General features: G+C 42.7%; 1 protein-coding gene across 2 annotated transcripts in view; it reads right to left on the bottom strand.

The window, feature by feature from the left end:
- Positions 1–5,568: 5,568 nt before the first annotated feature.
- Positions 5,569–13,618, bottom strand: part of atxn1a (ataxin 1a) — a 97,748-nt gene continuing 89,698 nt past the window's right edge. For both annotated transcript variants that reach the window (XM_044335147.1, XM_044335148.1), the window contains 2 exons: positions 10,393–12,773; positions 5,569–7,392 (listed from right to left, as the gene is read on the bottom strand). In XM_044335147.1, the coding sequence (XP_044191082.1) occupies positions 6,787–7,392; positions 10,393–12,255 (2,469 nt within the window). In that variant the 5' untranslated portion in view covers positions 12,256–12,773 and the 3' untranslated portion in view covers positions 5,569–6,786. The remainder of the gene's footprint in view (positions 7,393–10,392; positions 12,774–13,618) is intronic.

Genomic DNA, 13,618 nt, shown 5'->3' with positions numbered 1-13,618 from the left:
AGAACTACCGGAGTAATGGGGATGTTATGCAGACGATCATACACTAGAGGGAGTTATTGTCTGCTTAGTTTCTGACTCATGATGTCACAACTACTGAGGGATACAGTTTTGAAATGCAATGTTTGTGTTGTCCGAGTTTCTATATCACCTAAAAGTGTGGTGTTGTGTCATTTAAAACAGGTGAAATACCTTATAGGAAGTGCTGGCTAGTGTTGCTATTCAAATAAAAACACAAGTTGCCCGTTTATTCCAGATATGTCAAGGTTTCATTTTCTTTTTCAAAGAGGTGCATTTGTACAGATGTCAAATACATACACCAACAGGGTTTCTCCGTTGCTATAGAGGAAAGGGGTGGTGAGACACAGGGACTTGGTGAGTACAATATAGTACAAACAAGTTGGCTGGGAACTGCTGCGGCCCCCTGCAGGCCAAACTGTCCTCGCAGGTCTGTGCTGATGTCCAGTTCTCTGCCAGCCTCTCACGGGCCAGTAAGTTTCAGTTCAGTACTTGGGTGTCACAGGTTAGCAGAGAAACATCTACACAGACTGGTTGCTAGCCTCAGGGCTGAGTGTTCAGAACAGGGGGAGGAATCAGCTGAGCCACAGCTGACGGATCCATCCCCTCCGTGGCAGTGGGCAGGGTCAGAGGTCACAAACCGTGCAGCCTGTCCCCTGCTGAAGTGTTTGTCGCCTTGCACAGAGTGGCAGACCAAAGACGTTGAGTACACTGAAGAATAATCCAAGCCATCTCCAGCATAATACACACAATATCATAATAATAATTCATAGTTAATTGTCAATAATGACATTTGTCAATCATATCAAATTATATGTAATAAATTTACATATCTTATAACCCATATCAAACAGCCCACATTGTAAATTGATTGGGGTGAAACTAAACTGTTAAGAGGGCGTCTACAAGTTTTTTTTTTTTCTTTCTGCCTGAGTTGGTTATCCAGCGCTATGGACATTGACGAGACGTCATACAAAAAAAAAAAAAAAAAGAATGAAAAAAAAAAGGAATCCTGATCGAATTCTGTTCACTTTTAAAACATAACAAAGTGCCAAAAAAACACATCCTTTTTGCAAAATGAAAGTACAAACATCAAGAAACAAAGAGCACACATGCCTTTTTTTCTGATCGAAAAGTCAAAGCTCACACACCAACATTCATTTTATTTGTCAAGTTGTGCAAGAAGCCAATTTAAAAAAAAAAAAAAAGATGACATTAGCAGTGTTCCTCTAGTGAGGAAGCTTGTCATAAAAACTCAACAATGACACATTCTCTACATAGTTTTAAGTCCCCTGACATTATATTGAGTGCTACAAGGAGACCGAAAACAGAAAAAAAAAGCTCCTGCACCAAAGATAATGCAAACAAAGCAAAGGTTTGTGTGCACCGTTTTCCACACCCAACGACTAAACCCAGCTGTGCTGACTCCTGACAAACATCTGCCAAATTAGAACTCAAAATGTGAACAAAAAGACCTAATTAATGGCACAGCCTGGTTAGTGTGGGGTGGGAAAAGATTCCAAACAATCCCCGAACACGACAAAAGAAGGGATGCATTCCATGATAAAAGGTTTTCCTAGTAGAAAAGAACCAAGGAACCACCTAACACCTCGGCCCGTTGGACCCAAGAACGCGCCGGGCGCCAAGCGAGATGGAGCACAGACAGATAAACACAAGGTTACGGCAAGGTGATGTGCAAAAACTTAAACCATCTCCATCTACCAGAGAGCCAGAGTCTCTCTTTTTCATCAGTATTCACCCCCTTTTTTCATTCTCATTCTCTCTGTCTGTTTTGAATGAATGTTACCCCTAGGGAAGGTATCGGTCTGAGACAGAGGGGTTAGACCAAGCCCATCCTAGGATTAGAAAGTGCTGAAACATTATCAAGTCTTTTACCTCTACTTACTTACATGTGCATCTCTGTTGGTTGGTTGTTGTTTTTTTTTCTTGTTTTTTTTTCCTTTTTTTTTGTTTTTTTTTACAAAAAAAGTGGTCCCCACTAGCAATGAGGTTTTTCTTTTTTCTGTGGGTCTCACCGTGAACCGCCGAGGGTCAAGGTTTATGATCTCACAGACAATTATAGGAGAAAATACTCCGTTACACACACACACACACACACACACACACACACACACACACACACACACATGCGTCACACCTAACACACTCACACATGTTTGAACACCGGGGTGCACATAAGCAAACATACTACACACATGACACGTGGTGCAGACACACACACACACACACACACACACACCAAGGAGACATGACAGTCTCACACACTCACAAATTTAGGAAGGCCGCAAAGGACAAAAGGGAAAGAGAGGTACGGGCAATCTCTCCGTTGTTTTTTTCTTTTTTTTTTCTCTCTTCACAAACATCCCGACTCATTGACAGACAGTAAAACACACAAGCCGTTAACAAGGATGAGACACTGGAGTAGGACTATGCTACATACACTTGGCACAGTGAAGGGAGGGGGGAAAAACAAAATGTTAAGTATTGCACGTTGCGGTACATTTCAAGGGGTAAAAAAAAAAAAAAGATTCAATTTGGGATTATATTAAACAAAATCAAAACAACATCAAACCCTCAAAAAATGTTGAAACCTTGCAATGATGTGCCGTTCCCTCCCTGTATTCAGAAAGTGTCTACATTTCAGATTGCTTTGTTTCATAGTCCGTTACTAAGCATGCATTTCCACTGACGTACAAATACAATGACCTGTATAAGCTAGTAGTGAAAAGGAGACCAAATATCAAAAGATGATGTTGAAGAGGGGAACAGGCAGTCCAGGCCAGGCCCACACTGAAAGGTAGCTAACGGTTGTCGAGGGTTAAACGATTGCTTCGCCTCGGGAAGAGGTTGCACGTGAGGCTGGCTGGCTATGATTGGGTACCTGAAACAAAGTTAACGAGGTCACTACGGGAGACGTGGCAACGAGGCCAGACCTGGGCGGAGTCTAAACACCTGCTGGTTACTTCAGGTGCACGTGACATCACTTTCAAACGACGCACAGCTACACCTGCAAGCGTAACAACAGCTTTTTTTTTTTTGCTTTTTTTTTTTTTGTGACTCTGACCAGCTGGGATAAGAGGAGGTTTTGGGGGTTATGTTCAGTTACTGCATATATGAGACACTTCCCTGAAAAACTAGCAACTGGTGTTGCAACTGCAATTCGTAAAAGATTTAGGCGTACTTTAAGGGGAGAAGTGAGTCGTGTTCTGGGTATATGAGCTTCTAAAAACGTTTTCCAGTATATGACAAGATTATATTTTCTCTATATTGCGTATAGAAATCTGTTTTGGTTGTAATGCTAGAGAATTATTATTAAATGCTTATTGCAGATAACGTGAGTGGAATGATTCTCTGTGTGTGTGTGTGTGTGTTTGTGTGTGTTCCACTCATACACAAGTAGAGTGCCTGAATATTATCGTACTATTGCTTTCTAAAATAACCAAAGTAACAACAGCATCACTTGGCTTTGGCTCCATATTTCTTTTTTTGTTTGTTTGTTTGTTTGTTTTAAACCTGACCGACAGTTAAAGTTTTAATGGTCTGAGTGGTTGACAGGTTTGTTTAGATGTTGCTGTTCTGCTTTTTTATTATGTTGATAGGGAAGGGGGTGAGGGGGGTGGGGGTGGGGGGGGGGGGGGCATTTACAAAACGCAGCCACACACACACACACACACACACACACACACAGATTGCAAAACAGGTACACACACACACACACACACACACACACATATTACTACTACGTAATGATCATGATGTTTCAATAGGAAAAGGAAGAAATGAAAATGCATTACTGTGGTGGTGTTGATCTGAGAAACCCTGTTTTATTATAAAAAATAAAGCATTTTCAAATCTCATATGGGGGGAGGGGGGGGGGGGGGTCTTCTCATTCACTCACCATCACCATCCATTTGCACAATTATTCAACCACCTATTCATCCATTCCTCAGCCATCGGAGCACACATCCATCCTGCCATCACCCTGGTAAACTCCCACCACCTGAAACAGCGCTGCCCCACTCAGTTAAAACTTACTGCTTTAACTTACTGTCAGTGGGATGAAAATACAACTGATCTGTATAGAAAGCTCAACAGATATGCATGTAGGAAGCCATCTCCACCTTCCAACAACAGACAGACGTTTTTACATGCAGTATAATCAGATCGCCAAAGGATCGTCAGCTAGTAGACACTTCACGCTACACCTCGGAAACCGAGCTCAGAAGGAGAGCAGGACTTTCTTATATATAAGAGAGAGAGAGAGAGCGAGAGCCTATGAGGATGTTGAATTAGTCTGACCCAGTTGCTTACAGAACTATAAATGTTGGTCCAACCAAGCAAGCACATCTGTTGAGGTAACTGCTACATCTTAGTGAAATAGGGTTTCAGCTGGCTGAAAGCACAGACCGTGTTCAGAACTGAACCCAAGCCGCTACACCCTGGACACCCCGGTTTAAACAGCAGGGAAAGTGGACAAAAAAAAAAGTCAGTATTCACCTTGAGATACACCACAAATCTGTAATTAAATTCAGTAGGCAGGCACGTGTTAAAATTCTGGTTTACAGCTATGCTTGTGTTGGTAAAACTTTGAATGTAATTTGACCTGTTCTTCTACAATGTGACAAGTGCCTGTTGTTGAGGAACAAAAAACCCTGGTCTCCTCCAGTGTGTCACGTGGTCTAGGGCTCGTTTCAGGACAGGGCCGTTAAAACTCATGTCTCCACCTAACTCCCTCCTCCTGATGTGCAAATTGCAAGATTCTCTTAAGTAAAGACTCCAAGTAGAAACACTGGACATTTAGCATCGTCTATATATCAAATGAGTATATCCTTTTTCCTATACACAGTATACATACACTCATACACAAACGCATTCACATACACAAACACACCACAGAGCACTGTACAACTGTACTGTTACCAGTGTGCATAAATCCAACATCAGTCCGCTAGTGTCTTTGCAGTAGGGACAATATGCACCAAAAATATAAGCACCTCCTTTCATCTAAATGCTTCTCAACCTATACAGTACATATCATAAGTCATTGTGTTTCAGGGATGGTCTGTACTGTTTTGTGTTTGTGTAAGTATGTGTGTGTGTGTGTATGTGTGTGTATGGACAGACACAGACTAGCATCATGCACACTCCAGCACATACACACACACACACACACACATTACAAATATACGACACCCTTCAAAATTCTGTGGCGTGAGCTTCCGATCATTGCTCTCAGTCTAAGTACAGAACATCACTGGGATCAAAACACATTCCGATACTTTTTCCCTCACGTTTGCATGGCTGACCGGCTGCACAAGCGCACATGCTAAAAACCATCATATTTCTAATTCCTTTTGTCACTGTAAATTTTTCTCTAACCATCTACACACTGGAATTTTTCTCCAATACTCCATCACATTCATCCCTTTCTTGGTGACCCCATGGTACATCCACTCCCACATTACCAAAACCACCCCTTCACTTTTCCAAAAGCTTCACCTTTCCAAAGTGCTGTTGCTACTTTTTTTTTTACCCTTGTCTACAAAAAAAAAAAAAAAAAAAATCTAAAAACATACAGTACTGCGTAAATAAAGAGACAACAAATATTTATCGGCTGTATGGTGAGTGTGACAGGTGTGTGAAGTGCTTTGAAACATCCTGACCCTCTCAGAACGGACATGCAGAATTATCTCGGTTCCTCTCACGCAGCCTTTCTGGATAAAAAAATATAAAGTAATTCATCGAAAACAATGAGGATCGTATGCAGTCTTCCTCTTACTATTTTCTGTGAAGTTCGCCAACCCAGCGTGTTTGCACTTGTATGTGTTAGGTTAGGGTATCTCACATTAACATTGACCCACCTAGGTTCAATCTAGGACTAAATGACCCCTGATTAAGGTTTTTGACAATCATTAAAAACAACTATCTTGGTGAGATAGAAGACGAGGGGTTTAAGAAAAACAAATTAAAATAAAATGCTGAAAGATGAAAGTAAAGACTTCTCTCACATCGAACTGAACAGAATAAGTGTTGTTCCCTCTCTTTTGTGTGGCACACCGGCACCACTTGATGACATTACAAATCCGGTCTGGTACATTTATACTAAAGACTTGGCGAATTACATTTTTCCAGATGATTTTCTGATTTAGCAAAATGGAAAATTGCATGATTTACCAACAAATCCTTCATGCTCAGGATCAGCTGACATTATATCACCCCTGTGGCCCAATGTACAACCGCAGGCGCTGCCAGGGGTGGTGGGAAAGTCTTTCCATCCAGGCAGCCTCACTTGCAGTGCACAGGGAGTGAACTCACTGTCAGGAAGCCAACTGTGAGCTAATTCAATTTGAAATTTACATAATGTGTAATGTGCAGCCAGCCGAGTAGAGCCATCAAGCGTTGCTCCTGTGTGCCACACAGCCACCGATAAACATTTAGCACACTTCACAAATCCCTCACCAAAAGTCTTCTCATGAAAACCATCAAAACGGCACTGATTGCTTGTGTGATATCAAATCCATCTATAAAAATGTGTTATAAACTACATGGACTTAATGTAAGGTGATAACATGTAGAGTAAAGTTTCCTCTACAGTACAGTATTCAAGATAGAAAACAAAAACAGAAAACAAAACTTTAAAACCAAGACAAATGAAACATTAATGTGGGCATTTGTGTTTTTTTTTTGTAGAATCCTTTTATGTTTTTTTCTTTTCCAAATCCCAAGGGTTATTAACATTCCTGCTAGCCTTCACTTGCCAATATTCGACCTTCCCTCGATGCTGACTTTCACCTCGTGAGGGATGAAGGAAGGTTTAGGTAGGGTCAAAGGTGGCTCCTCCTCTGATTTTTCTACTTTTCGACCTTCAGGGGCTGACCACCTCCTCTTTCTGCCTCCTGATGGCTTACTGGAGCCAGCTTCTGCACTGCCGGCAACCTGACCTTTAGAAACTGACCCTCTATCCCCAAACATGACATCCCCGTTTTCCACATTGGCTCCCCGTCCACTCCCGTTCCCACTTCCACCGCTCCCCCGTTGGCTGATGCCATTCTCCCGCTCCCCATGCCTGGAGCCTCCTCCACTGCAGCTCTGGGGGGCGTCTGAGACAGCTTTGGGGGGTTTGAGGTGCCCGTGGCTGGAGGCTGGGACAGAGGCAGGGTTGGCCAGCTCCAGGGGCTGAGTCTTCTTCAGAGATCCATTCCTTAGGTTCTTGAGGGTGAGTGAAATACAAACATCGCCCACAGAAAGCTTGGTGCAAGGCAGCTCCAGGAGCTGGGTGGTCCGGTCTGGGCAGCACGAAGACCAGCCTTGGCCAAAGACAAAGAAGGGGTACTCCACCAAGACCTCCACACTCACCTAGAGGACAGGAAATGAGTGAAATACATCAATACAAAGGCACTTAAATATAACACATTGTCTGTAAGGAAAACAACTTAAAACTTGGTTTCAAATCCTTAGTATTTTCTACAACATTGAATGGTTGCGACTAAATAAGCAACAATATTTATATTTTTTTTTAATATTTATTTATAATATAATTTAAAGGAAAAAAATACCACTAGGTATTAGACCTGAACCGGGGACAAAACCCTAGGGCCACCCAAGTAACCACATATCTGTAGCCTAGAGGGGAGAAAATGGTGACAAGGGCCCTGACAAAGATCTCAGATGCTCTGTTATATTAAGGGTCAAAAAGACACACACAGTAGCTGGGGAGTACAACAAAAAAAGTAAATCTTTAATTGACTTTCGTAGAATCTTAGATTCTGAGGAATCCTGTTGGCCAAGTGTTTTATTATGATGCTGACCATGTAATTTCAACGTCCAGTTTGAGTCCAACCGGGGACTTTTGTTGCATATTCCATGATTGAATATGATTATTCCATCATTCTGTGATCCTAATCAATCCTGAAGTTTAAAAAAATTACAGACGCATTGAGTTTTTGTGAATAGTCAATGCTCATTCTCGACTTGAGTGGTGCCACAACTTTAGAGTTGAAACCAAGGAGTACTCGAACATGATTTAGAAGCATGTATAAAACATCAGTTGGAGTCTAGACCACTATTTTAATAAAAACATTATTTTACTGTAACAGACGTGTTTATATCACGTTTGTTCCTGAAGGTGATTACAAGAGAAACTTTTAAATTTCTATACAGGCTGATGAGAACGAAGAGATGACTGCTTGCTGGAAACAACAGTTACTTTAGTTGTGTCCAAATTTAGCTGAATGAAACAAGTTTTGGGACACACAGTCCTTAAAATCAGCAACACAATAATGTAATAACCAATAGTGATTGGTTTGTTTTACAGAGAGGCGCAACTGGATATTGGTGATAATAGAGAAGAAATACAAGCATTCCTTGGGAAAAGATGTCTGACAACTTATTTTCAGAAAACAATATCAACCTAAAAATTAAACCTTGTGGTCCATTACACAAAATCAATGAAGAGGTGAAGAGATGACGTTTTGATGAAGTGTTGACTGCTGTAGTTTTAGTTTCTGATCGGAGTCTGCATTATCATTTGTATGTATGAGAGAATGAAAAGATGACAGATAAAAGCAGAGAAGTCTTTGGGCAAGAGGGGGCGAGGGAGAAAATAAACCTGAGGAGAAAAAAGATGAAGTGGAGGAAAATCTGAACTAGAGGAGAGAGAATGAGAAGATGGGAGTGGAGGAAGTTACTGAGACAGAGATGAAAAGGCAAGCTACAAAGGGAGGGTGGGTTGAACAAGAAGAGGACTGAGGAAGCGGGTGTGAAAGAGAACAATGTCAAGAACGATAGAAGTGTAAGATGTATCAAACACCCTCTCAAAGCAAACGTCAGGCAATATTTTCCCTCCTGTATTATATAATTTTTGACTTCTCAGAGTAAGTCCTTGGAGTGTGGACTCAAAGCTGCTACCACCTCTCTGGAAAAGAAGAAATAAGAGCCACTGAGGGAGTACAAGAGTGAAAGATAAGTCTTTGAAAGATGGTCAGCTTTTGTGGGGTACGGTATCAAAGAGCAGCCGGGGGCTGGAGAGATGGTTAGAGATCTGCTGTGTGGGTGGACGAGTCACAGCATGGACAGATGAAATAGATTATCTAGCTTTAACGCACACTCCTCGCTCTCAAAGACAGCGAGGAGTGTGTATGTGTATGTGAGTGTGTGCAACTGTGTTTGAAGGAGTTAAAGGGAACCAGAGACAGAAAACAGAAAGATAAATTGTGGCATTGTATTAGATGTTAAGAGATTACTGTGAGAAAAATATTGATCTTTTCAGAGTATGAAATATTATGTGGAAATAAGACATGTATCCTTGGTGTAATTTTGAATCAATACTTATACAATATTTTTAGCAGTATGGGTTGGAGTTAAAACTAAACGAGATACTAAAGAAATATATTTTCAGGGCTTCTGTCAAACCTGAAAAGTAAGTGGCAGTAAAAATCGTACTGTATCCATGCATTCATATACTTAATAGAAAACTTGATTAGTAGATTCCAACAGTCAACTCTTTGAACCTCTCTAAAGCTCAAAACCAGAATATGTTTTTACCTGACTGTCATCCTGGTACATTGAACTTAATTAGAGAGGTAATAGCAGAGTCCTGTGAGATTCACGATAATAAGAGTCATTAGTATGGGAGCATCTGAACACTTGTCATTCAACATTAATAACACCGGCTAAGAATATATATAAAAGCATTCTAAGGGATCTAGTTGAAAGTCATCTTTGACATTCACAGAGGCAAACTACAACTGGGCTGTTTAGCTTGATGCTGGATTGAACTTAAGTCTTTGGAGAGAACTAAACATTAATAAAAGGACTTAAAGGAATGGTTTGATGCTTGTACACTGTCTTGCCGAGAGCAAGATGAAAAGATCAAAACCAACCTCATGTCTGTCCATTACAAAGCTACAATTAGCAGCTACTTAGCTTAGCTTATTAAAAAGACTGGAAGCAGAGGGAAACAGCCAGCCAAATGTACAAAAATTGCTCCTGGTCAAGAAACTGTCCAGCACAACACCCCCTTTAAAACTACAACTTGTTATTTTAACATTTTGTTCTTTGCACAGATTAACCAAATGTGATGTAATGTGTTAATTATTATTAGAACTTTTATTTTTAGACCAAGCTAAACTAACTGTTTCTCACTGCTTTCAGTGTCAATGCTTAGCTAAGCTTACCCACTGCTGGCAGTAGCAGACATGAGAGTAGGATCAATCTTCTCATCTAACTTTTGGCAACAAAGCAAATAAGCGTGTTTATTTCTTAAAAGATAAATTAATTGTGTCATGTCATGTATGCCGGGCTCCACAACAGGAACAGACTATAATAAAGGAATAAGGGAGAAACCCTTTCTCTCACCTGTGCACGGTGCTCACCAACAGAGAACTGAACCACAGCAAAGTTGGGTGAGGTATGGCTCCCTTCAATGCGCTCCACTGTGGACGAGTCAATCTTCAGCTCACTGCTGATCTCTGCACTCTGGATGAAGTCCTCCGTCTTCAAATCCTCCACACGTTTCAGCTCCCCATCAGCCAGCTGGATGATGGAGCCCTTGATGAAATATGGGGGGAGTGAGGGGGGAACCACCGTACTGGACGGGGGAGGAGGCACAGAGGGGGCAACCAGCCCTGGCGGAGCGGGAACAATGGGGAGATGAAGCTGGGCTTGGACCACTGCACCTGAAGCGGCCTGGTGATACGTGCCACTGGGGGTTTCCAGAGTTTCTCCTTTGGGGACGGGGGCAGCAATGTATGTGTGTGGGAGTGTGGTAGGAAATGGTGCAGCTTGGGTGGATGATGTCACGTGGGAGGTTACAGGTTCCAATGTGGTGACTCCACCTCCGCTAACAGGGATTATGACCGGTTGGGCGCCAGGAATGAGTAAGTGTTGTTGTAGGCTGGTGTGATAGCTGATTGGCGTATGCTGGCTCCCACTGCCACCTGCAATGTAACCAATGATAGGTGGCTGTGGGTAGATACTGGTGGAGGGCAGCCCCATTGACAATGGCTCTGTAGAGTTGTGGGTGGTCTGGATAACGGTCTGAGGCGACAGTGAACTAACAGCTTTCAGGCTGTCTACACTTAATGGGGGTGGAAACGTGAAAGAGGAGGTGGTGTTGGAGGAGGAAGGGGTACGATTGACAGGCTTGCCCAAGATGATTCCACCTTTCTCCAGGTGTGTGGTGGCGGAGGTTGTCAACTTCTCAGGGCTGGCTCTAGGTGGTACCAGCTGGTGGTCCCTGTGGCTGTTAGGCATTAGCATGACAGAGGTTCTCAGCCCTGAGGGATCATGAGTACAGTAGTCTGATGGCAGAACCAGATGGCGGGCCTCGTACGCTGATGAGGACAAGGAAGAGGTGGCGTCCCTTGATTTGCTCCCTGGTTTACAGAGGCTGGACTCAGGGGATGCGACATACCGCCGACCCCTTTCCAGGCCTCCATTGTGAAGCTCTCTGGGTCTGGAGCCACCATCGTCTTTCCTGGTGGGTCCGTCCGTATACTGCACCACAACCTGGGGCATGCCATGTCCCAAAGTATGATGGGGGTGCAGTGACTGGGGTGGAAGGTGAGCACCTCCTTGGTGATGAGGCGACGGCACAGTCCGTGGAGAGGTTGACATTTGAACATAGTGAGGGGCAGGGTCTGTAGGAGGTGGTGGCATGGATGTACGCCCAATGGATGCTCGCTGCTGGTCATGTTTGGAGGTCTGCAAAGGAGCAGAGGCTGTCTCTGTGTGTGAGGGTCTCTGTGTGGCCAAAGAAGAGGAGGAGGAGAGGGGGGGAGGTGGAGGAGGAGGTGGAAGCAGTTGAGGGGAGACGTAGCCTGTGTATGGGGCAGTGTAGGGTGAGGCTATAAACTGCAGATTGGGAGGCAGTTGGGTGTAATGGACAGTTCCTCCAACTGTGGACTGTGACAGGGGGGATGTATACACTGTGGGAAGAGATGAGACTAGCCTTAGTGAGGAAGAGGAGGACAAGGAGTCTGATGTGGAGGAGAGGGATTTATACTGGGGCCCATCAGACTGACTGGAGCTACAGTGCCCACTCACACCACTCTCATTCCCACCAGCCACACTGGCCAGCCAGGCCATGTTCTCTGTGCGCTGGCTGTCGCTGGCAGGTGGTATGGTAGGTGAGCGATTTTCAGATGGTAATGTGCTTGCAGGGATCTCCCTCTTCTTTGGGGGCAGACATTCATTACTGCGTTCCTGGTTGGACTTCATGCTGATTTCGCCTCACGTCCCTCACAGTACTTGCGTTATCTTTCTTTTGGACTTTTATTGCTTTTTCTTTCTTTCTTGTTCCCTCCTTCGTTGACTTTCTATTTCACTTTCCTCTCTCCTTTTCTCACTTTTGATGTTCTGTCCTTTGTCTTATTTCTATTAGCTATGAATTAACCTTCCAAATCTTGTCTCTCTTTCCCTCTCTATCCAGCTCACCCAGGGCCGTTGGTTATCAGGTCTTTCTATGATAACAAAGAAAATCCAGGCCCTATCAAGCAGGTGAGGGAAGGATTAAAGATGGGAATGAAGATATGGAGGGGTGGTTAGAGGGGAGGGGTAGGACGGTCTGTTCGGTCCAGGGGTCTTTAGCGGCTGAAGGGTGAGCTCAGTGTGGTAGGGGAGAGTGTCACGACGTCACACCTGCTGCTGCCGCCGAGGACGACAGGGGGCCGAGTGCGTCGCACTTCATGCGGAATCATTTCCCTGCAAAAGCAAGCCTGCCCACACACAGCACAATCCTGTGAAAGAGAAAAAGGAAGACTGTTAGGAAAAGGTGTGGATCTCAAACAGATGAATAGGTAAATACATAGAGATTGAGATAAATGTGGTTAGATACTTTTCTGTTTGTTCTAAACTGCAAACATAATAACTTTAAAAACCTAAAAATGCATACCTTCTAAATCTGCGTAAGTATGCCATCAGCTAACTGTTTTTAAAGAAAATTAAATAAAATATCACACTGCAAGTAACCCAATGTAGTGCATCACAAAGGAAGTATCTCTGGTCAAGCTTATAGTGCCACAAGTGAGCACTACTATATACAGTAGATGTGTCCACACAGTCTCAAAACAAAACAACCATCTAACATGCATAAAGAAAAAATTGAGTCAGTGTATAATGCACACCTAAATAACTCACTCAACACATTTAAATAGACTAAACAAGACTTCAAATACAGCCAAACATGATGACAAGAAAAAAGTGATAATTTGACTGATGACCATGGTTGGTTGATCATGGATGACCATGGTTGGTTGACCATGGCAAAAAGAGGCAATGAGAGGGAAAGAATGAAAAAAAAGGTTGAGACTCTTATTTTGAGTATAAAATGTAAGCATGAGAATTCATTTTGTTTGAAGGTGTAAAAGTTTAAATAATCACTTGAATTTTTAATTTATAAAAAATCCCAGATAACTCTGGTGGACACAAATAGAACAACAAATACAGCCTCAATTTTCAGGGGGATTGTCTCATTTTTCTTCAATCTTGTGATGAGAAAAATGTAAACTTTAATTTAAATTCTCCTTGCACATTGTCATAGATTCTGATAGCATTTGACCATTAATATTGCTGGAGCAAATTG

This window comes from Thunnus albacares, chromosome 19 (genome assembly GCF_914725855.1).
Source record: "Thunnus albacares chromosome 19, fThuAlb1.1, whole genome shotgun sequence".
NCBI lineage: Eukaryota > Metazoa > Chordata > Actinopteri > Scombriformes > Scombridae > Thunnus > Thunnus albacares.
This window is presented reverse-complemented; position numbering and strand designations above follow the sequence as displayed.